We start from the raw sequence: 21,517 nt of genomic DNA on the forward strand, positions 1-21,517 counted from the left end.
CATAATCATAATTGTTTTATTTAACAAAGCGCCTTTCGAAGCACTCAAGGACACTGTACACAAGCAATAACAACAGCAAACATAACAATTTACAAGATAATAAGGATAAAACATTGAACAAATAAATAAAATAAATGAAAGTAGCAGGATGGAAACATTTATGTAGAAGTTTGAGTCTGGACTTAAAAAGAGGGAGGGAAGTGATGTTTCTTATCTCAGGAGGAAGGGATGATGGGGGGCAGAGCAGCAGAAAGCCTTGCGCCCCACGGTGGCTAGCCGGGGGGAAGGGACGGTGATCTGAACCAGAGTGGTATGAAGGCGAGAGATGATGGGTAGCCTTGAATGTGCACAAAAGTATCTTGAAATTGATGCGGTATTTAACCAGAAGCCAGTGAAGCTGCTGCAGAGCAGGGCTGACGTGGTGCATGGGTGATCGTGGCTCAAGAGTTGGGAGTTTGCCTTGTAATCGGAAGGTTGCCGGTTCGAGCCCCGGCTTGGACAGTCTCGGTCGTTGTGTCCTTGGGCAAGACACTTCACCCGTTGCCTACTGGTGGTGGTCAGAGGGCCCAGTGGCGCCAGTGTCCGGCAGCCTCGCCTCTGTCAGTGCGCCCCAGGGTGGCTGTGGCTGCTTCACTGGCTTCTGGTCACATCACCAGTGTGTGAATGGGTGGATGACTGAATATGTAAATCAATCAATCTTTATTTATAAAGCACTTTTCATACAGAAAAAATGTAGCACAAAGTGCTTTACATAGTTAAAAGCAGCCCACCCCACCCTCCAACTCACTCCCCACACTTTGGAGTGTGTAAAGCGCTTTGGGGTCCTTAGGGACTAGTAAAGCGCTATATAAATACAGGCCATTTACCATAGAAAGAGTCCTGGTGATGATACGAGCAGCAGAGTTCTGGACACGCTGAAGCTGATGGATAGATTTTTGACTACGACCAAAAAGAAGAGAGTTGCTGTAATCGATCCGGGAAGTGACCGGGCTATGAACAAGGATGGCAGCGGCATGTGGGGCGAGAAAAGGACGGAGACGATTAAGGTTACGGAGTTGGAAATATGCGGACTGAGAGACGTTACTGATGTGGGAGCTAAAAGATCGAGTACCATCGCCGATGACACGCAGACTTTTCACACATGGAGAAACGGAGACTGTAACAGAAAAGCTGTTAGTTGTGGACAGTGTTTGTTTAGTGCCGACCAGGAGGATTTGTTACTGTTGAGTTTGAGAAAATTGGAAGAGAACCATGAATTTAGTTCAGCTAAGCAGAGGGTGAGAGAGGACGGGGGAGAGCAGAATCAGGTTTAGTGGACAGATACAGCTGGGTGTCATCGGCATAGCAGTGAAATGTGTCCAAGCGGAAGAAGCTAGATAATGAAACGAAGGGGCCCCAGGACAGATCCCTGCACGCCTGCAACCAGAGGAAAGGGCTGAGAAGTGAAGGATTTAAGTCGAATAAACTGAGTGCGATTTAAAGCTAGTGGGATATGGGAGAGACCGATGGAGGCGAGCCTACTGAGGAGTATCAAAGGCAGCAGTGAGATCGAGGAGAATAAGAATGGAGAGTAAACCAGAGTCAGCTTCCATGAGAAGATCAGTGAGTATTTTTATTAGTTTCAGTGCTGTGGGAGGGACGAACACCAGACTGGAACTGTTCATGCAGATTATTATTAGTGAAGTATGAGTGGAGTTGTGCGGCGACTGTCTTTTCAAGAAGTTTTGATAGAAATGGTCAATTGGAGACGGAAATGATCAAAATTACTGGGATCCTGTTTTTTTTTCAGTATTGGGGTGATCACCACAGCTTTGGGAACAGCTCCAGTGGTAGTGAGGAGCAGATGAGAGCAGATATGAGGGGAAGCAGAGAGGGTAGACAGGCTTTGACCCAAACGGTAGGAACGGGGTCCAGGTAGAAGCTTTTGACTTACAGCTGAGATCTGAGATATCAGTGACAGAGGGAAGCTGGAAAACAGAAAAACAGTGTGATGGGAGAGGAAGTACAAAGGAAGAGCTACAGGCAACTTCAGACGGCAGGACTTGGTGTGTTTTGAGGATTTTCTCAGAGAAAAATAACAGAGAGAGTTGCAAAAGGACGATGAGTAAAGGTGAGCAGGGAGAGGATCTGGTGCTCTAACAGTTAAACAGTGAAAACAGCATCTGAGGGGAATTTTCGTTCGAACAAATGATGGTCGAGTAGTGCAGATTTAGTTTGGCTGATGCATTCCTTATAATGCAAAACATGATTATTAATTCAAGCACATGTAATATGTTTAGAAACTACCAGGAACACAAAATGACCTCGACCTGCTGAGAAACATTTGTTTATTTAATGGAGATGAAAGAATCTGAGGCCTTTGTGCAGATAAGGCGACACTCGAGGGTCAGAGTCACAGATAAGAGCCGCATGTTTATCTCCCAGATATTTTTAGCTGCAGCCTCTGCAGAACCAGAGAAACATCAAACATCACAAAGACAACTTGTCCTCATCTGCAAAACAAAACTCGTGTCTTTTCTTCATAATCCAAACTGGGATTCAGATTTTGAAATTCTTTTAAAACTCAGCTTTGTTGCTCAGAGACAGGAACAAATCAGAGCCCGGCGACCGTAAACGTGTCCTGATGGCGATTGTTTAAAATCAGACGTGTGACAGACTCAGTGCAGGTCTGTTTGTGCCTGAAGAAAACCTGTTTCCACTAAAAGGTCCCATCTCACATTTTAAATCACACTAAAGAAGGTTTGTATGCTCGGATTTTCTAACCAAAGAGAAAAGTTTCCAAATCTGGAGTGAAAATGTTACAAATGTGAGAACAGAAATACAAAACATATAAGCAAAGCTTTCTTATCACAAAGATAGTATTTCATTAATGCTGTCTGTGTGATCACAACAGAAACTATGAAATCATTTCTTTTTGCACCGACTCGGTTTTTTGCAGGAAATCGCTAAAATTCTCAAGGCTTAATAAAAGTAACGCTCTGTTATTTTTTAGTGTTTTACTGGATCCACACTAACTTTCTTTATTTCTGTCGTCCCATTTCTTTTCCTTCTTCTTTTGTGGTGAAGCAGAAGTTTTATGAGTGAGAAACATTTTGTTAAAAAGGAGGAAAAGCTCTGTGAGCGGTTTCTCCGGTGTGGAGCGAGTTACAGGAGAGGCGGGCGCTGCTGTGGTCAGACTCACCCGGTCGCTGGCCTCCATCCTCTGCCCTCCCAGGAACCACTCCACCGCGATGCCCTCGTATGACAGCTCGCACTCAAAGATGGCCGTCTCTCCAGCCGTCACCGTCACGTCCTTCAGAGGATGGACCAGCGTGATGGACCGAGCTGAGGGTAAAGACATGGTTAGCTCCTTCAACAAATGAACCGGCGTGCATTTGCTGGAGATCCTGTGGTCTGGTTCGTGTTTCAGGTTACTGCTCCTCCAATCAGAGAGCAGCCTGCCTTCAGATAAAGACTGAAGTGGTGAAAATAACCACAGGCCCTGATTGGCTGAACACTTACAGAGACGTGCGACACCCGTGTGTGACAGAAACCAGGGCTGCTGTTTGTGTGTGCTTCAGCCAAACGGCACGGAGCTTCCTCCGTGTCAGAGACGTTTTGTCCATCGTTTAAAAAATAAGGGCTAAAATGACCTCTGACCTTTGACTCTGAGCTGGGCGCTGGATCTGGCGTTGGCTGCAGAGAAGTCAACGGGTCCTGCCATGTCCATGCAGACGTTGTAGAGGATCAGTAGGTGTCTGGTTCCTTCCTCCTTAATCTCAACATCCTGAGGTAAACACGAGCACATGAAAGTCAGCTGAAAGCATCTCTGTGGCGATGAATATGAAACCGACTGCCAGGCGGGTCACTGCAGACTCACAGCTGACTGATGAAGAGCTTCTCCCTTCAGCTTCCAGTTTCCATGGACATCCTCCTCAGAAATCTCAGTCTCAAACTTGGCTGTTTCTGTCTCCGTGACCTCCACACTGTACAGCGGACGGACAACTTTGATATCCCGCTCTGCAAAAGGACAGAAATCACTATAAAAACCAGCAACATCTTCACCCGTGGAGCGCCTGTTTGTTAAAGCAGTCAAATTTAACTTCGCCAATGATGAGGCTCTAATCTACAAAGCTGAGGATCCACCAAGAAACCCAACCGGTGCTCCTCTCCAACGTTTCTACAGAGAGAGATAAATGCTGACAAAGCTCTGACAGCCTGGTGACCTCTGTGCTTATCAGAACAAAACATCATTTATGTTCACGTCAAAGGTCTTCAAACAGCTGAACTGTAACTAACAAAGCACATATCCAGATACGACGGCTACAGATGCCAAATGATCCGTTTATTACCGTCTCAGCTCGTTACCAAACACTTTGGTTTCTGTTTGTCAGGTCAAAGGTCAGACTGATTGTATTTACATGGACTTTTACCAACAGCTGAAAACTGAACGTGTTCAGAGATTTTCAGAGAAGCAGCATGCATAAAGCATGAGAGCTGGGACAGATCCATGGTTTACCTTCAATGTTGAGCTTAGCTGTGGTTTTGTCCGAGCCGCAGTCGCAGGTGTACTCTCCGATGTTGGCCTTCTCTGCCTTCCTCACCATCAGGATGCGCTTCTTGCCATCGGTGACAATGGCGATGTTCTTGGAGGGGGTGATCTCCTTCCCATCCTTAAACCATTTCACATCAGCTACAGCCTTGCTCAGCTCGCAGACCAGCTTCACCTCGTCCCTCTCCACTGCTGTGTAGTTCTGCAGCTTAGTGGTGAAGTAGGCGTCACCCTCTGTGTGGGGAAACGTATGTTCATTATGAAAATCAGGAGTTAGAGAAGCGTGTCTGAATCAGTCTGACAGGATGAACTCTTGGATGTTGGTGGGTGTGGCTTGCTGTCACCTGCTCTGTTTGCTTTGTTTACACCTGTTTTCTTTTTCTTTTTCTTTTAAATCAGAATGAGTTGTGATTGCTTTAATGTTTGTTCTTTCTAAAGTCCTGTCATCTGGTCCTATGTTTTTATGTCATTTGTTTCAATGTGCTTTAGAAAGGAGGCACTGACCAATGACAGTGAGCATGGCGGTCATGCTCTTGTCCATGGCCTCTACTTTGATCATGGACGTGTCGTCGATGATGACTTCCTTGAAGGCCAGCGTGTGAACCTTCGCCTGTGCCGACATGTGAACAACTTTGCTGGGATGAAGTCGGACGTCGTTCTTGTACCAGACCACCGGGATCTTGTCATGTGACAGCTCCACGCTGAATTCAGCTGTTTCACGCTCCTTTACTGTCACATCCTTGATTGCTTTGACAAACTCTAGGCGAATACCTGCCACAGGAAGACATCAGACATTGATACATTTAACTTTGAGTAGAAGCAGAACACAGCAGATTTGTATTTGTGACTCACAAACAAACAAAAATGAGCACCAGCGCTGTGTTCAAAGTACAGATGGACCGATCCGATATTACGTATCGGTCCGATACTGACCTAAATTACTGGATCGGATATCGGAGAGAAATAAAAAATGTAATCCGATCCATTAAATATCAAAAAAACACCTCACAAAACGTGTGACACTGGGCTCGTAACCGTAGCACGTTGGAGCAGCTGTGTGTGTTTGTAGCCTTGCTACCAAACCGGCATTTCATCTCCGAGGAAGTGATCCCAGAGAGAAGTAAAGCAAGTGTGTAAGTTCATCTCTGAGTGTTTGTAAAGCATTCCTGCGTTAAGCTTAACAACCGATATATGGAGCGACTGCCTCTTCTTGCTGCTACTTCAATCATGAAACTGATCAATGATCAGCTGATCGGCTTTTCTGTCGCGAGTCCGTTTCTCTAGTTTGTTTTTGGCCCACTTTGCACCAGAAAGAGGAAACCAGCGGCTGAACAACAGCAGCACGTTTAAGCTTGATCAGCTGTTGTTAGAATGTATTTATTATTACTTTCTACTCGAGGATCTTTTTCTACGTAGCTGACGGCTGGTAACTGTGCAGGGGCGCATCTAGCAAAGTTTAGCCAGGGGGGGGGGCGATAGGGCATGAACAGGGAAAAGGGGGCACAAAGACATACTTTTCTTTCTTATTCTCATTTAAAATGTCGAGCTTTTAATAAATAATTATCTGACACCCAAAGTTTTAATTTGATGTAAAATGAATAGAAGTCAATTACTGTATATAGTAACTATTAAGTCTAATATACCCTAGTAAGCTATAGTACTTTTTCCTTTGGGAAGGTACCATCTGTGCAGTTCTGTTGAAGAAAGATGTTGAATCTATTTAATATTTCTTGAAAAATAATTTATTTCTGTGCATTTTTTTTCACACTGCATCAAATTAAAGTTGATTACGTCGATTAAGCATCATGAGGTGGAGCGTGAGGGGTGGTTCCCTATTTTTTTTTTTTTTTTGCTGGGAGTTTGCAGCCCTGTTAGTCAGGTTGCTTAATATTTACGCTAAGTTGTCTTTAAAACACCAGAATAGGGAGGATGGAGCAGGTTTAAGTTTATTAGCTTGATCAGTGTTGCTGAACTATGAAATATTTTGGGTGCAGTGCATTTTTTGCATAAAGGTATAACAGAATAGCTTTAGTGTTTTTTTAACTTGAGTATGAACTTATACAAAAAGCAGCAAGATATTAAAAAAACAGTTTTATTGATTAAAAAACACTATATCGGATTCATATCGTATTGGCAGATATCCAAATTTATGATATCGGTATCGGACATGAAAAAGTGGTATCGTGCCATCTCTAGTTCAAAGTGAACCGAACCAGAAGACAAAGCAGAGGTAAAAATCTGCCAAACTGGATTCATCTGGAGAAGGTTTGGACAGAAGTGTTTATTTGGCGAATTTAAAACTGTAATAATTTGATCTAAATGTGAACATATGATTATAATGTGCCCTGACTCTCTGAAGGTTTCACTGGTGCCAAAGGAGTTTAAAAAAAATGAATACAACCACGACGTTACCTTGTATAACCAGTTTGCCCGTCGTCTTCTTGTCCTCGGCCTCAAACATGTACTTTGCCTCGTCATCGTAGGCGGCCGATCGGATCACCAGGACGTACAAATTTCCCTCCTGGATCACCTCGTACTTTTCATCGCTCTGCAGCTCCTGTGAGCCTTTGAGCCAACGGAAAGTCTTTGGAGTTCTCGACACCTCGACCTCGAACCTCACATCATCCTTCTCATAGACCTGAACATCAGTCATGGGTGTGAGGAAGTTCAGCGGGAGTTCTGAAGAAAAACAGTGAGAAAAACAGAAAAACTTAGGCTCCTAGTTGAATTTAGATAATCATAATTATCAGTATAGTTCATTTTAGAGGATTCCTGTCGTCATAACGAGCCCCAAACTGTGACAGTAACCAACACAGAGTAAAAGTATTGACGTTTTTATATATGGTGTCTTTGTTCAGTGGAGATGAAGTCTGATGAGAAGTCAGACCTGAGAAGGTGAAGCTCAGACGGAGGTTTGATTGAACTGCTGCGATCCCCCGCTGGCTTATTCTATGAGACGCTCTCATTTTTAGTTTCACATTTTTAGGTTACAATGATTTAAAATGTTTTTTATGAAATATGATGAGGTCAGTGGGCTGGTTTACCTTTGACCTTGAGGTTAGCGGCGCACTTGGCATTAGCAGCAGAGTACGCCACCTCGCCGGTCATGGACACTTTGCAGTTGTAGAGGATCAGCGTGTGCTTGCCTCCTTCCTCGATGATGTCCACATCCTGTTAAACAAAGACGTAAACAGTCTGATAAACTGGCTTCATGTTATGGAGAGCGCTGCCAATGAGGCGCTTGTGATGAAGCACTCACAGAGGACGGACTGAGCACCGCTCCGTTCAGCTTCCACTGTCCGTGGACGTCGTCCTCAGAGATCTCCACTTCGAAACGAGCCGTTTCTCCATCAAACAACTCCACGCCATAAATCGGCCGGACGACTTTGATGTCGCGTGCTTTTGGGGAAAAGGGTCATGATATGAAAATGCAGTTTGTTTTGCTTCTGGAAGAAAGGACTGATTTTACAGCTAAACAACAAAAAATGGAAGAACTGGAAACTATCAGTTTCAGTTTGTTCCCTCGGATTTCTCATTTTAATCCAAAGTTCTTTTTTATTTTGATTTAAAGAAAGTAAATCCATCATCTGTCCTCATACACAGTCTCGGCGGCCTCGGTCAGTCGCTAGGGGAAAATGTGGATTCTGGTTGCCGAGTGATTTTTGGGTCACGTTGCCATGGTTTCCTGCAGTTCCCATGGAAGACGCTGACTCGGCTGCAAACTCGCCCACAGCTCACCATGAAAAGTTAAAAAAAACTGGAAACTGTGAACGCTCGCCTTCAAAGTTTTTATTTTTCATTCATTTTTAAAGTTGTGGGGATTTCAGCAGTGAGGCACAACTTTTAAATGCTCTTTGCATCTCTTTCTGAGGTTTTACTGCTGCTCAGTGAGCGTTTGCAGAGAAGCTGCTGTCTTTGATGTGAACTGCAGGCATCGATGTGTCATTCCCAGACCGGTGTGGAGATGTGCATTTTTAGAGACGTGAGGTTGCTACGGGGTCGCTCACTAGGCTGACGAGGCCTGGACCTCCCTTCGGAGTCATGTTTCCTTGTGCAGTGAAAGGCTTGAACATTTAACGTTTTACGGGTTTATTTTGACCTAGCAACCTGTAAATCTTAGACAGCTTTACGATTAATTTATGATTCAACTGATTTTTATGTTTAAAAGAATTTAGGCAATCATGTCACCGTGCTTACCTTCAATATTGATGTTGGCTGACGTCTTGTCTGTTCCACAGTCACATACATATTTGCCTTTGTCGCTCAGTTCCACTTTCTTCAGGACCAGAGACCTGCGCGTGCCCTCTGACCTCATGATGACCATCTTGGAGGCGATGATTTCCTTCTCTTCGTGGTACCAAAGCACCGGGACGTCTTTGCTCAGTTCACAGTCCAGGGTCACCTCTTCTTTCTCGGTGGCTGAGTAATCCTGTAGCTTCACCACAAAGATGGGGTCGCCCTCTGGAGCAGACAGGAAGTTTTGGTTTATTACAAATAATTTGTAGATTTTCATAATTTTTCTCTGTGAAGAGCAGTCTTGTAATGCAGTATACAATATGACAATGCAAAAAGTGAGTCATGTAAGTCACGCTACTGTGAAACAGAAGTGAAAAGGAAACGAGGGAGCGCAGTTACCTACGACCGTCAGCTTGGCCATGGAGTAAATGCCTTTAGCCTCTGCCTTAATTTGGCAGGTATCATCTAGACTCAGCGTCCTCATTTCTAGAGTGTGTCTCTTTCCTTCCACGTGAATCAGAACCGTTCGGCTCACGTGGAGTTTGACTTCGTTTCGGTACCAGACCACTGGCACGTCCTCATGAGACAGCTCGAGATCAAAGCGTGCCGCGTTACCTTCTTTGACCGTTTGGTCCTGAAGCGGCTGGACAAAACTCAGCCTCATGCCTGGAATACATCGAGTCAGCGCAGACAGACATTGGCCACTGAGCGAGCTCACAGAGGAAACATGAACAACATGAAGCGTGGCGCTTCTCTTTGCCACTTACCCTCCACCATCAGCTGAGCCGTTGATTTCTGACCCAACGCTTCGATCGTGTACTGAGCCTCGTCATCAAACTCACAGCTGTTTATGATCAGCATGTGCTTCTTTCCGTCATCAATTATTTCATATTTAGGGCTTGGAGTGACAATCTCTGTCCCCCTGAACCATATGACCTTTGACACGTCCTTAGTGATGGTGCACTCAAACTTAGCCTGCTTCTTTTCAGGCACAGAAAGGTCCTTGAGCGGGTCAACAAAGCCCATTTCGATTTCTGAGAGGTGCGAACGATTTGGCAATTAATAACAGAAACAAAGACACAACCACAGCTTCTCTTACCGTGTTTGCTCTGCAACAGTTTTCCATGACCAACAAAATGCAGCAGGTTACAACAGGGGAATTTTTGTCTTTGGTAAATCCGTACCTTTGACGGTGAGCATAGCGCTGGTGACGGCGTTCAGGGCCTGGTATGTCACTTCACCAGCCTGATCCAGCTGCACGTTTTTCAGTGTGAGGAAACGTTTTTTGCCCTCAGCTTTAATGTCACAGGTCTGCAAAACAAAGAGGCATGAGTGCTACTTCCCTATTCACATTTCTATAAACCCTACTAAATTTACTACAGCACAGAAGTATATGATCCTCTCATTTGTGGTTTCGAGTGGCCTGAGTCCTGCGACGAGCTCACGTTTAGCTGCTATCTCACTAGCTGGGCCCACGTCCTCATTTTAGGTTTGACAGCACATTAGTAGGTAAAGGTGACGCTTGGACATGAACTGAGCTGCGGTTTGGGGAAGGCCTCAAAGAGCCGACGGCTCCTGGCAGATCCCCGTGCACTAAATAGAAGTGAAGACTTGAAAAGCGGAGGGAGGGTGGGGCACGGAAACGAGAAGGAACAGCTTGGTGAACTGGGGGAACCTATATAGATGAGAACTGGACGGAGCATGTTTGGAGGCGTGGTGCCGCTCCTGAAATTCAGATATTTATCTCCAATAATTTACTCTGAGACAAAGCATTGTTAAATATCTTACCGGAGATCTAGTCAACACCTGGCCTTTCAGCTTCCATTCACCGGCCACATCGTCCTCTGATATCTCAGAGTCAAAGTTGGCCTCTTCCTTCTCAACCACCTCCACACTGGAGAGTGGCTTCAGGATCTCAGCCTCACGCTCTGAAAGCACCCAAAGAAAGTTAGAGTTAGAAATCTTTGCGATTGGAAAAGCGTGGTCCTCATGCTTCCCCAACGTGGATACACCAACCTCCAAGTGTCAGCTTGGCTGTATATCTGCGATCCTCCACCTGGATGGTGTAGTCTGATACATCATCAGGCTGGCAGTTATTGATGCTGAGCGTCATGTCCTTTCCATCTTTATTGATCTCGACCTTGTCAGAGGGAGTAAGCTCGTTTTCTCCTTTGAACCACTTCCAGTTGGGCGTGTCCTTGAACAGCTCACACTTGAAGGTGGCCTTTGCCTTTGGTTTCACATGCTGGTCTCTCAGAGGCTTCACCAGCCAGTCTTTGATGGTTTCTGAGGAGGAAGGGTTCACATTATATTTGTTCCTACAGTGGAAAACTGCTCAACAAGACACACTCTTATGCCTCAGTCACACTAAGGAAATATGACAACGACTTCTGTGTAACTAGGGAAAATCTTTGGTTCACTGGATTGGTAGATTGGCTGCAAGAGAGCTTGAGTGTGCAGACTGACGCCGTCCTAGTGCAGCTTTATTGCCATCTTGATGCATCAAGGTCATATTAAAGATGGCGACGGATTCCCGTCTTTGAGCAGCCATCTTTGCCAGAACAATGAGACTGCACACCGTCACAGTAATTTTGGTTGTGCCATGGTCTGTTTTCTTTGGTGCAGCATAAGGCAACTCAAACAGGGATCAACTTAGGCCTTAAATGGTGCATAAATACAAGCTCTACTGTTCATAGTCGCTGCCCTTCATATTGGTTTTTAACTGCTGGGGGACAGTTTCAGCCTGGGACCAATCCAGCTTGTAGGTGGACTCACCCTGAACGATGGACGGCACAATGACTGTATTTATCTTGTTTCATTGCTACCATGCTCTGCAGACTTCTTACCAATAACTTTGACGTTAGTTGTAGTCTTGACGTCCTCCTGTCCATCGACCTCACAGGTGTAGGCGCCGCCATCTTCATCGGTGGAGTTCTGGATGGTCACAGCATGCTGCATGCCAATTACATTAACGGCCACTTTTCCAGCCTTTGTTTTCAGAACCTGACCGTTACGTTTCCAAATGACGTCCCGTTCTTTGTTCAGCTCACAGGTGAGGTACATTGGCTGACCCTTAATGCATGTTGTCTCTGGTTCCAGTTCCTTCAACCATTTCACAGGCAGCTCTGTGGGAAAAAGGTGATTAAAAGTGTTTTCATGAATGTCAAATAAGTTTTTAAAAATTGATGTTGGATTAAAACAATCGTTTACCTTCAACAATTAACTTGGCTGTGCATGTTATTTCCTTGCCCGCATTCTTAGCCACACACGTGTATTCTCCAGTGTCAGATAGTTGCACATCAATAATGTGCAACTTGCGATCTTTGCCATCAGATGTAAACTTGTGCTTGGGGCTCTCACGCAAGTTGCTGTCATCTTTCATCCACGAAGTGATGGCCGTGGAAGGCGAGACCTCGCACTCAAACACCGCGGAGGAGCCGATGGACTCAGCTTCCTGCAGCACAATGTCCTTAAGCTTCTTAATGAACTTCAGCTGGACAGGTTTGAGCTTGAATCCTCCAAATGGGTCCTCGGGAGGTGATGGGCCTTTTCCACCTGGCTTTAGACCCCGGCCCCTGCCTCCTTCACCAGGAGATGGAGTTTGTCTCGCTGCAACATCAGACACAAAAACTCCTCTTGTTGATTCAGATGTTGGGGCAAGTGACGAATTAGACAGCAGCTTACTTTGAAACTGTGAGCTACCTACTGTGACTTAAACCTACTGTGAAGAATAAACATATTCGACACAAACAACGAATCCCACAGGACAAAAAAGCTTTAGATTTATGCTCACGACGATACACAGACACAGCTGTCAGTCAGAAACGAGCTTTGAACTCAAAATTAAAATTGTAACATAAAATATATTTTTGGTTTTGTTCTAAAGACACACACAAAAAAACAACTTTGGCTTCACAAGTGTGTATGAAGCAAATGAAAGTGCCGAATGGTTTGTGCTGATGAGATCTAATGTTAGTGAGCTCTCACCCCCAAATCCTCGACCTCGGCCTTTCGCGGGCTCTTCTGTTGGTTTTCCATCTGAGCAAGAAAGAGTAGGACAAGTTTTAAGCTTCACTGCAAGAGCTCATCCTAGTCTCCAACACAAACCAAGATAAAGATGTTAACAAAACTAACAGCCAAGATTCAAGATCGTATCCAGATCACAGCTGAACATCAAATTACACACATGTAAAAAAAAAAAGTTCAGTGACGAGGATGAAGGTGAGATGGAAACGGAAAAACTGTTGCAGTGAATAATAAAAACAGTGATGAAGATGAGCATCGAATGACTGATGACACAACTGAGGACGGATTTAAGATGATGACCACTTAAAAACATCACAAAGGATGGATGGGCAATGAGCAGACAGACAAACAGATGAACAAATATATAATGTAACGTAAAATTGGATGTAATGAAGATTAGATGAATCGTCTGAAATGGGATGAGGCGATTCCAGAGTCATCAGCTGGACGAGTTCACCGGCCTTCACCTCACCTCTCTTGGCGCCGGGCATGCCTGGAGTCTCCAGCGCCCCATCCACCCCTTCACCTTCCCAGTCTTCCGGTGGAACCAGCTCCCAGTCCCAGACCTCCTCATCTTCGTCGGCTACCATTTTTTCACCCTCCTCTTCACATACCTCCTCCTCTGGCTGGGTTGTCACCCGCTTCATCTCCACAGCTCCAGGAGAGATCTCCTTCACCAGAGGGATCCGCCCTGTATCAGGCCTTTCTGAGGGCCCCTCTGGTGAGGGCTTCTTGGGCACCTTTTTGAGGGTCACGGTTTCAGTGGAGTCTTTTGGCGAAACAGTCTTGGGAATCCTTTTGACTTTTTCACCACTTGGCTTCTTCTCGATGGGAATTTGCTCCACTTCACTTGGCTTTATTTTCTCTATCTTGGGTGATGGGGTCTTTTTTAGTTCAACCTTCTTCAGCTGCTCAATAGGTTTGAGGGGCTTTTCCTCTTCAGGCTTATCTTGACTTATCTTGGCTTTGGGTGAAGGAGTCTTTTTGATTTCTGGACTTTTCTTCAGGATATCGGTTTGCTTTGGAGGACTCGGTCTCTCTTCTTCTTTCTGACTTGGAGGACTGGGCTTCTCAGCTGGTTTCTCCTTCTCCTGAGGTGTTTCGTTGTCTTTTTTAGGCGTTACAGTCTTTTCAGCTTTCTTAAGTTGTTCCTTCGGCTCTTTAGTTGCTTGACTGGGTACCTTTGTGTCCAAAGGCTTCTTCTTCTCTTCTGATGCTTTTTCTGGCTTTTCTTCAGGCTTGGTGATTTTAGTGAATGGTTTCAACACAACCTGCTCTTTCTCTTTATCAGGTGTAGAAATAATTTTAGGTTTTCTGCGGAGCTTTTCGGCCGCTGTAGTTTCTACATCTTTGGGTACTTGATCAACCTTTTTCTTATGTGGGATTTCCTTTTGGTCTTTGTTGATATGTGGAGATGCATTGTCATTCATCAGTGGAGCATCGTCATCATCTTTCTGGTGTTTTACAGCAGCAGCAGGTTGATCTCTTCGTGGCAGCTCACCTCTCATGTAAGGACTCCGCTCAGTATCTGTTTTTGCCTCAGCTTCTGTCTCAGCCTTCGGAGGTTCAGCTGCTTCTTGTTTTTGGGGTTTTTGAAATGGCTTCAGTGTAACTACTTCCTGGTCCTCGTCCTTCTTTGGTAATTTTTTTATTTTCTTTTTATTTAAATCTGACTCTGGTTCCTCTTCTTTTGGTGCTTTTGGGGCTCTTACCCATCTTGATTTCTCATCTTCTGCCTCCAGTTTTTCAGGTTCCTCTGCAAAGCTGAGTTCAGATGTCTCTTCAGCTGCTGTGAAAACTCGTTCCTTTCTCTCAACTGTTACTAACTCTCGATCCTCTCTATCACGAAGTTTCTGGACTGTTAATTCTGCATCATAATGCCTTGTCACTTCAACTTTATGAGTTATGACTTCCTTTTCAGGCTCCTTTGGTTTAGGTGGCACCTTTTTTAGTTTGATTGCTTGTAATTCAGCATCTTGTTTCCCAAATGTTTCAAATGGTTTTAGTTTCACTGATTCTTTTTGCTCATCTGCTTTTGGCAATTTAGTTATTTTCTTCTTTGCGACATGCGGCTCCTCCGGTGCCTCGTCTTTCTGAGGTTTTAAGGTTCTTGTCCATTTGCCAGGTTCTGGTTTTTGCACAACTGTAAGGCTTTCCATTTCCTCAAAATGGCTTAACTCAATAGTTTCCTCATCTGCAGTGAATACTCGTTCAGTTCTACCAAGTGTGATTATCTCTCGATCGTCTCTGTCATGAAGCCCATGAACTGCTAGCTCTGGATCGTGATGCCTCGTCACTTCTGCCTTATGAGTTACGACTTGTTTCTCTGGCTCTGGAGGTTTCACTGGAACCTTCTTCAGCTTAATGACCTCTGGTTCTGGTTCTTTCTCTTTCGGTATTCTGGTGAACTTACTCTTCAGCTTAGGTGATTCGGGTGTTTTTGCCTCCTGAACAGGAATCTTACCCTTTTGCTTAAGAGACGGCACTGTGGTTTGGGCAGCAAATGCACCTTTTATAATATCACCATAATAACACAGAAAATAATAAAATATTTTCTACAGTATAACACAGAATCACACTTACACATGTAGATGAAACTAAAATATCCTAAAAGGCTACAAAAAATTGAAGCAGGTTGTGCTTTGTTTCTTTGAAATAAAAAGGTTTTGCATACCTTTTGTTGGTCCAGGTGCTGACACTGGTTCCTTGTCTGCAAAAAATTATATAAAATCATTATAAGTACAAACAATGCAAACAGAGTTAGACAAAAGGCTCAGTCAAAGCCAAAGATGGTTCATTTGTTTGAGGCATGCAGCTGTGTTTGGGGTTGTTTTACTGCTTTGAGCTTTCAGCAGAATACTTTGCAGAAATAGAGACAGTGAGCTTTAAGAAGAAGCAGGAAGTTCATCAGCTGTTTAACACGTTTTATTACTGCAAACATGATGCCCCCAGATGTTTAAACATCCTTTATAAGGTCATTTGGCTTCATTCAGCAAATTGTGTTAATATTAAAGAAGTGAATTGGATCAAAGTGTGGTAGTGAACTGTTGTGTATAGAAACAGACCAACAGATGTAAACAGGAAACACATTTTAAAAGAAAAGGTAAATATGTTTGGTATGAAGATTGAAGCTGTGCCATTAAAAATGCTTCAAAGTAGAAGACAAACATAAGAGAGGAGCATACATGAAAGAACAGATGTTACCTTCAGGCGGCGAGATTTCCTTTGATACAGGAGCTGGTTCAGCCTTTACGGCTGGTGCAGGAGCTTCCTTCTCCAACGATGCAACTTCAGCTACAAGAACGCCAACATGATTAAATCACTGGCAAAGATCTGGTCAACAAGCAACAACCAACTGACAAACAGATGAACGAAACGTATAAAACTACAGAATTCACTGTTGTTAAGACCCAACAGATTTCTCAAAGGCAGGACAAACAGAACAGTCAGTAAGATTAATGATAAGCAGTGGAAACTACCTGCGGGGGGACCCACTCTCTCTGCTGTTGGCTTGGTTGTTGGTGGAGGCACCTTCTTTTCCTCAGGAGGAGACACTTAGAAGTACAAAATATCAACGGTTACGACCAAGAGAGAAGACACGAAAGTAGCAACAAATTGGAACAGACAGAGAACAATATAAAGATGTTAAGATGGAAGAAAAGTTTACATGGGCAACAAAGATAACAGTAACTCAAACAGAAACAGAATAAGACAACATGGAGAATTTTTTATAATAACAAACAGAGGTGTAACAGAAGTACCTGCAGGAGGAGCAACTTTGGCTGCAGGAGCAGCAGGAGCCGAAGGCTTCGGCGCTGGAGAAGATGGTTTCTTTTCCTCTGAAGGAAATAATAATAGAAGATGCCAAGATCATGACCAAGATTGCCATGTGGTCAGTAGAGACACCAGAGAGGACTAACAACAGTCAGCCAGTGAAGTTAAAGCAAACATGAGGCGATTGTCACCCACCAAATGAAACCAAACAGAAAGACAACATTTACAACAATAACAAAAGTGAGCGAAGAAACTACCTGCAGGAGGAGCAACTTTCTGTACAGGAGCAGGGGGAGCAGGAGGTGAAGGCTTTGGTGCTGGTGCAGATGGTTTCTTCTCCTCTGGGGGAGATACTTTAAGAATACAAGATGCCAAGGTCACGACCAAGAAGCCATAAGCTTGGTCAGTGCAAACTTACGCATAATACACACATTAATTTTAAAAAAATCCAACAACTTAGAGAGGAAGAATACAAAAAATCAAAGACAAAAAAGGTCAACTCATGAAGAGTCAGCAAAGATGAGGAACATGCAAACTAAACAGGCTACCTGCAGGGGGAGCCACCTTCTGCTCAGGAGCAGGGGGAGCAGGAGGTGAAGGCTTTGGTGCTGGTGCAGATGGTTTCTTCTCCTCTCGGGGAGATTCTTTAAGAATACAAGATGCCAAGGTCACGACAAACTGACTCACAGTAAGTACATAAAACAAAAAATAAACATGGAAATCTGAAGATGACTTAGACAGAAGGGACAAACAAATAGAGATGAAGATTAGAAAAAGTTTGGCCCATTAAGATTCAGCAAAGATGAGGAACAAACTGAACAGGCTACCTGCAGGGGGAGCCCCCTTCTGCTCACGAGGAGGAGTAGGTGAAGGCTTTGGTGCTGGGAGAGATGGTTTCTTCTCCTCAGGAGGAGGCACTTTAGGAATACAAGATGTCAAGGTCACAACCGAGACAGCAGCACAGTCAGCCAAGACTAGACACAGATATTTCAGGCACATTTCTGCAAACATCATAAACAGGCTGAAACAGCGACAGAGATAAAGATGTGGATGAAGGCTGAAGAATGAAGATGATGAATGAAAACAAAATCCCAGCAGTAAAAGAGGTTAACAGACCAAGACTGCCTCAAATCGTCATTAAAAAGATCAGCTTAATATGGACTAAGGTTTTCTTGTTAACCACGATGAGTACAAGATATTAGTGAAAGTAAAGTTTAAGAGAGGCGATCGTGGAGCCTGTGTGGCTCAGATACCTGTATCAAGAGCCTGTTGGTCAGTCTTCTGTGTTGGCTTCTTTGCTTTCTTGTCATCTGCTCTTGTTGGTGTAGCTTCAGTTGCAGAGTTGTTTGCTTCCTCAGAAACTCTCAAAGATGGAGAGATTTGCTGAACTTGAGATGTTTTTACTGGAGCAGGCACAGAAGGAATAGGTTTCTTGACAGGAGTGTCTTCTTCAAGGGACAGATCTTCTATTAGGCCAAAAACTGCCTCAGAGAGTGTAGGGGAGCTGTGTTTGGTTGGCAGAACAGACTTCTTTGCTGGAGAAATGTCTTCCTCCGAACAGCGTCTCTCCTCGGGTGAAGGAATCTGATCTGTAACAAAACGTGATCCATCCCTACTTTGTTTAATCGATGCATCTTCTGATAGAAGACTTGGCTTGTCCAGAGGTAGAATATCTTCATCACATACATTTATGGAAGTTTTAGGAGTTTTCACCATGTCTTGACTTGAAGATACCATTGTAGGAGAAACTGCTGCAGGGTGAGAAAGAGTGGTTTGGGGAACATCTGCTTTACCTTCAACAGACCCATCTTGCTTCAAACAAATTACTTCTGTAAGAGCTCTCGGCTTCTTTGATGTGGTGACCTTTTTAGACTTAAGTTCCTCTATTGCAGAGTCTTGAATTTCTTCATGATATAATGATTCAGTAACTCTTGTCTGTAAATACGCAGTAGGAAGGCCAGCCTCTTCGGCCTGCTCTTTCTTCTTGTAAGCCTCTTTTTCTGATGTAACACCAACATCAGGAGAAGAAACCTTTTTCTGCAAAAGATGAGACATTTCAGGTGGAGGTGCAACATCTTGTTCTGCAGGAGAATGGGCAGACCCCTTTAGAGTTGGAGAAGCAGACCACTGAGACATTTCTTTCTCTATTTTCTCAGGTTTGTAAGGTCCAGTCCACTCCAGTTGTTCAGCCTCATAATCTGTTTTCCATTGCTCTATAATCTCTACCTGACGATCTTCTCTGTATGATACAGAAACCACCTCCTTTGTCTTTTCAATTTGTTCCATTATCTCAGTTTTCAAAATGGTTTCTTCTCTTGCAGTTGACTCGTTGACTCCTTCTTCATATGTGTCGACTTCCTGTTTCCTGTAGTCAGCTTCTGTAAGGGAAGTCCTTTCTTCAACACCTTTTTCTGCAGGACACTCCTTTCTGCCTTCAACCTCAGCTGTTGGCTTCAGATGAGTCTTCAGAGGAACTGGGATAAATTTTAAGATATTACCCAAGATTGAAGAAATGCACCATGGAGCGGTGGCCAAGAAGAAAACACGACACATACACACCACCAAGACACAAAAATACAAACTTTAGTGTGGTACATATTCAACTACGACCCTTATTTTACAACTATTTTAAAAGTATTATGAATTTCTACCTCTCTGCTGAGGGATTTCTATGGCCTTTGGCTTGTCTTCTACTTTTCCAGAAGCAACGATCTCATCTGATTATAGAAGCAAACGTATCTAGTCATGTTCTAAGGAATTCATAAAAATGCTGAATATCCACGGGGAACCTTTCAAAGTCAAAGCATACCTTTGACTGGTGTACTCGCCTCCAGCTGTGGTTTAGCTAGAGCTGTTGGTATCCCCCTTTGTTTGACTGTTTGGATGACTGATATGAAGTAACAAACAGTGAACAGTCAACACACAAATCATAACAAAATCTTTGAAGAAAGCTTACGGCATTTCAACAAGGCCAACTTATTGTGTTAATAGGTCAAGATGAGTTACTAGTAAGTGGTTATAAGACCAACCAAATGGTATTGACAGACATATCTACCTTCAGACTTTTTGGCCTGCGGTTGTTGTATTGGTGTTTCCAAATGTTGTGGTTCTGCTGACACTTCTAGATCTTTCACTGGCTCTGCTGATCGTTCTATAACCTGTGCTGTTGGAACTTTCTGTGGTTCTACCACAGCTGTTTTTGCTACTTCTGGAACTTTCTTCAGTGTTTCTGGAACTGGTTCTTCAGGAAGCTTCTTTGGTTCCTTGGGAGGCTTTTTAGGTGCTTCAGGAACCTTCTTTGGTTCTTCAGGAACCTTTTTTGTTTTTTCAGGAACCTTCTTTGGTTCTTCAGGAACCTTTTTTGGTTCTTCAGGAACCTTCTTTGGTTCTTCAGGAAGCTTCCTCGGTTCCTCTGTAGCCTTCTTTGCCGCTTCAGGAACCTTCTTTGGTGCTTCAGGAACCTTCTTTGGTTCTTCAGGAAGCTTCCTTGGTTCCTCTGTAGCCTTCTTTGTTGCTTCAGGAACCTTCTTTGGTGCTTCAGCAACCTTCTTTGGTGCTTCAGCAACCTTCTTTGTTGCTTCAGGAACCTTCTTTGGTGCTTCAGGAACCACCTTTGGTGCTTCAGGAACCTCAGGAGCCTTGATTTTTTCTGGAGTTTCCAGGTCCCTTGGTTCAGTTACTTCCTGCTGATGTTTATCAGCCAGCAAATATGGTTTTCTTGGAGGTTCGTGTATCTTTGATTCTAAAGCAACTTAAAAGAAGATTTATTTAATATTTAATTTTTTTTTTTAATACCAAAAATTTGTAGTCACACTCTAACGAGTGCTTAGCATGCTGAAAGATATTCATGTAAGATATTTCAGAAAAGCAAAAGTTATACTAACAAGTATAAAAGAAACCGGCACAACACAGCAGCTTTTCAACAAACTCTTTGTAGTACCTTTAACTGGGACATCTTCAACTTTTTGTGGAGTAACTTTGGGTGCAGATGGTTGAGGTACAGGTTGTTCTGGTCTTGGTGTTTCTTGCACTTAAGAGAAGATTGTGTATTTTTTTATCCAACAGCTAACAATTAAGATTCATATGGAATCAAAGATACATTCTTAATGAGTGAAGTCAAAGTAGGAAAGATGATATTAGAGAAAAAGAAGCAACACGACTTTGGTTAACAATCTATACCTTCAGTTGGAAGATGTTCCAATGATGGAGAAGCAAGGACTGCACTTGGGTGAAGTACAGGTTCTTCTGACTTTGGTGGTTTTGGTACTTTAAAGGAAAAAATGCATACAGTGTATATGTTCAGTAACCTTCTGGTAACCACGGTGGCGTCAACACTCTATCGAGTGCTTAGAGAAAGACACAGTCACAGTACATTAAATACACAGCTGAGCCTTGTTTGTTGTAAAGAGAGTTAGTGTCACACATGAAAAACATGTCCCTTCATTACCTTTTAATAATGGATTGGATTTATATAGCGCACAATTCCACTATTCATTCACTCTCACTCTCACACACTGGTGGAGGCAGCTACAGTTGTAGCCACAGCTGCCCTGGGGCAGACTGACAGAAGTGAGGCTGCCATATCGCTCCATCGGCCCCTCTGGCCAACACCAGTAGGCGGTAGGTGAAGTGTCTTGCCCAAGGACACAACGACCAGGACAGAGAGAGCTGGGGGATCGAACCGGCAACTTTCCGGTTACAGATGAGCTTCCCAACCCTCTGAACCACGGTTTTGTTCTGCTAGCGTCAGTCTTTGTTGAAGTAATCATTGTAGAGACTGGCTGAATTGTGGCTTCTGCTAGTTTGTCTACAGCTGGCACTTTGCACAGCATTTATATGTTTGAATGTTTATTCTTTTACTTACCATAGATGTATTTTCATGATCAAAATTTGTTAGATTTGTTATTTATACACCAAAGCAATGTCTTTTTTAAAGGCTATATTCAAACA

The 21,517-nt window shown here is 43.7% G+C and overlaps 1 protein-coding gene across 19 annotated transcripts in view; it reads right to left on the bottom strand.

The window, feature by feature from the left end:
• Positions 1-21,517, bottom strand: part of LOC146691423 (titin-like) — a 175,371-nt gene that overhangs the window by 97,306 nt on the left and 56,548 nt on the right. For 4 of the 19 annotated variants that reach the window (XM_085434849.1, XM_085434859.1, XM_085434843.1 and 1 more), the window contains 26 exons: positions 20,747-20,833; positions 20,508-20,597; positions 17,395-17,484; positions 17,116-17,211; positions 16,825-16,920; positions 16,555-16,632; positions 16,273-16,347; positions 15,998-16,087; positions 15,468-15,503; positions 12,755-12,805; positions 11,978-12,376; positions 11,614-11,892; positions 10,784-11,053; positions 10,556-10,695; positions 9,952-10,078; positions 9,535-9,801; positions 9,167-9,433; positions 8,729-8,992; positions 7,791-7,930; positions 7,576-7,702; positions 6,944-7,210; positions 5,036-5,302; positions 4,499-4,765; positions 3,860-3,999; positions 3,640-3,766; positions 3,182-3,324 (listed from right to left, as the gene is read on the bottom strand). In XM_085434849.1, coding sequence (XP_085290975.1) covers positions 3,182-3,324; positions 3,640-3,766; positions 3,860-3,999; positions 4,499-4,765; positions 5,036-5,302; positions 6,944-7,210; positions 7,576-7,702; positions 7,791-7,930; positions 8,729-8,992; positions 9,167-9,433; positions 9,535-9,801; positions 9,952-10,078; positions 10,556-10,695; positions 10,784-11,053; positions 11,614-11,892; positions 11,978-12,376; positions 12,755-12,805; positions 15,468-15,503; positions 15,998-16,087; positions 16,273-16,347; positions 16,555-16,632; positions 16,825-16,920; positions 17,116-17,211; positions 17,395-17,484; positions 20,508-20,597; positions 20,747-20,833 — 4,280 coding nt within the window. Of the gene's footprint in view, positions 1-3,181; positions 3,325-3,639; positions 3,767-3,859; positions 4,000-4,498; positions 4,766-5,035; positions 5,303-6,943; positions 7,211-7,575; positions 7,703-7,790; positions 7,931-8,728; positions 8,993-9,166; positions 9,434-9,534; positions 9,802-9,951; positions 10,079-10,555; positions 10,696-10,783; positions 11,054-11,613; positions 11,893-11,977; positions 12,377-12,754; positions 12,806-13,265; positions 15,279-15,467; positions 15,504-15,997; positions 16,088-16,272; positions 16,348-16,554; positions 16,633-16,824; positions 16,921-17,115; positions 17,212-17,394; positions 17,485-17,820; positions 19,042-19,218; positions 19,285-19,376; positions 19,455-19,622; positions 20,319-20,507; positions 20,598-20,746; positions 20,834-21,517 lie in introns of all 19 variants that reach the window. The other 15 variants (XM_085434858.1, XM_085434856.1, XM_085434854.1 and 12 more) reach the window with 9 other exon arrangements.

This window comes from Copadichromis virginalis, linkage group LG16 (assembly GCF_057382275.1).
Source record: "Copadichromis virginalis isolate Kocher_CV1m ecotype Utaka linkage group LG16, C_Virginalis_male_GT1.1, whole genome shotgun sequence".
In the NCBI taxonomy this organism is placed as follows: domain Eukaryota; kingdom Metazoa; phylum Chordata; class Actinopteri; order Cichliformes; family Cichlidae; genus Copadichromis; species Copadichromis virginalis.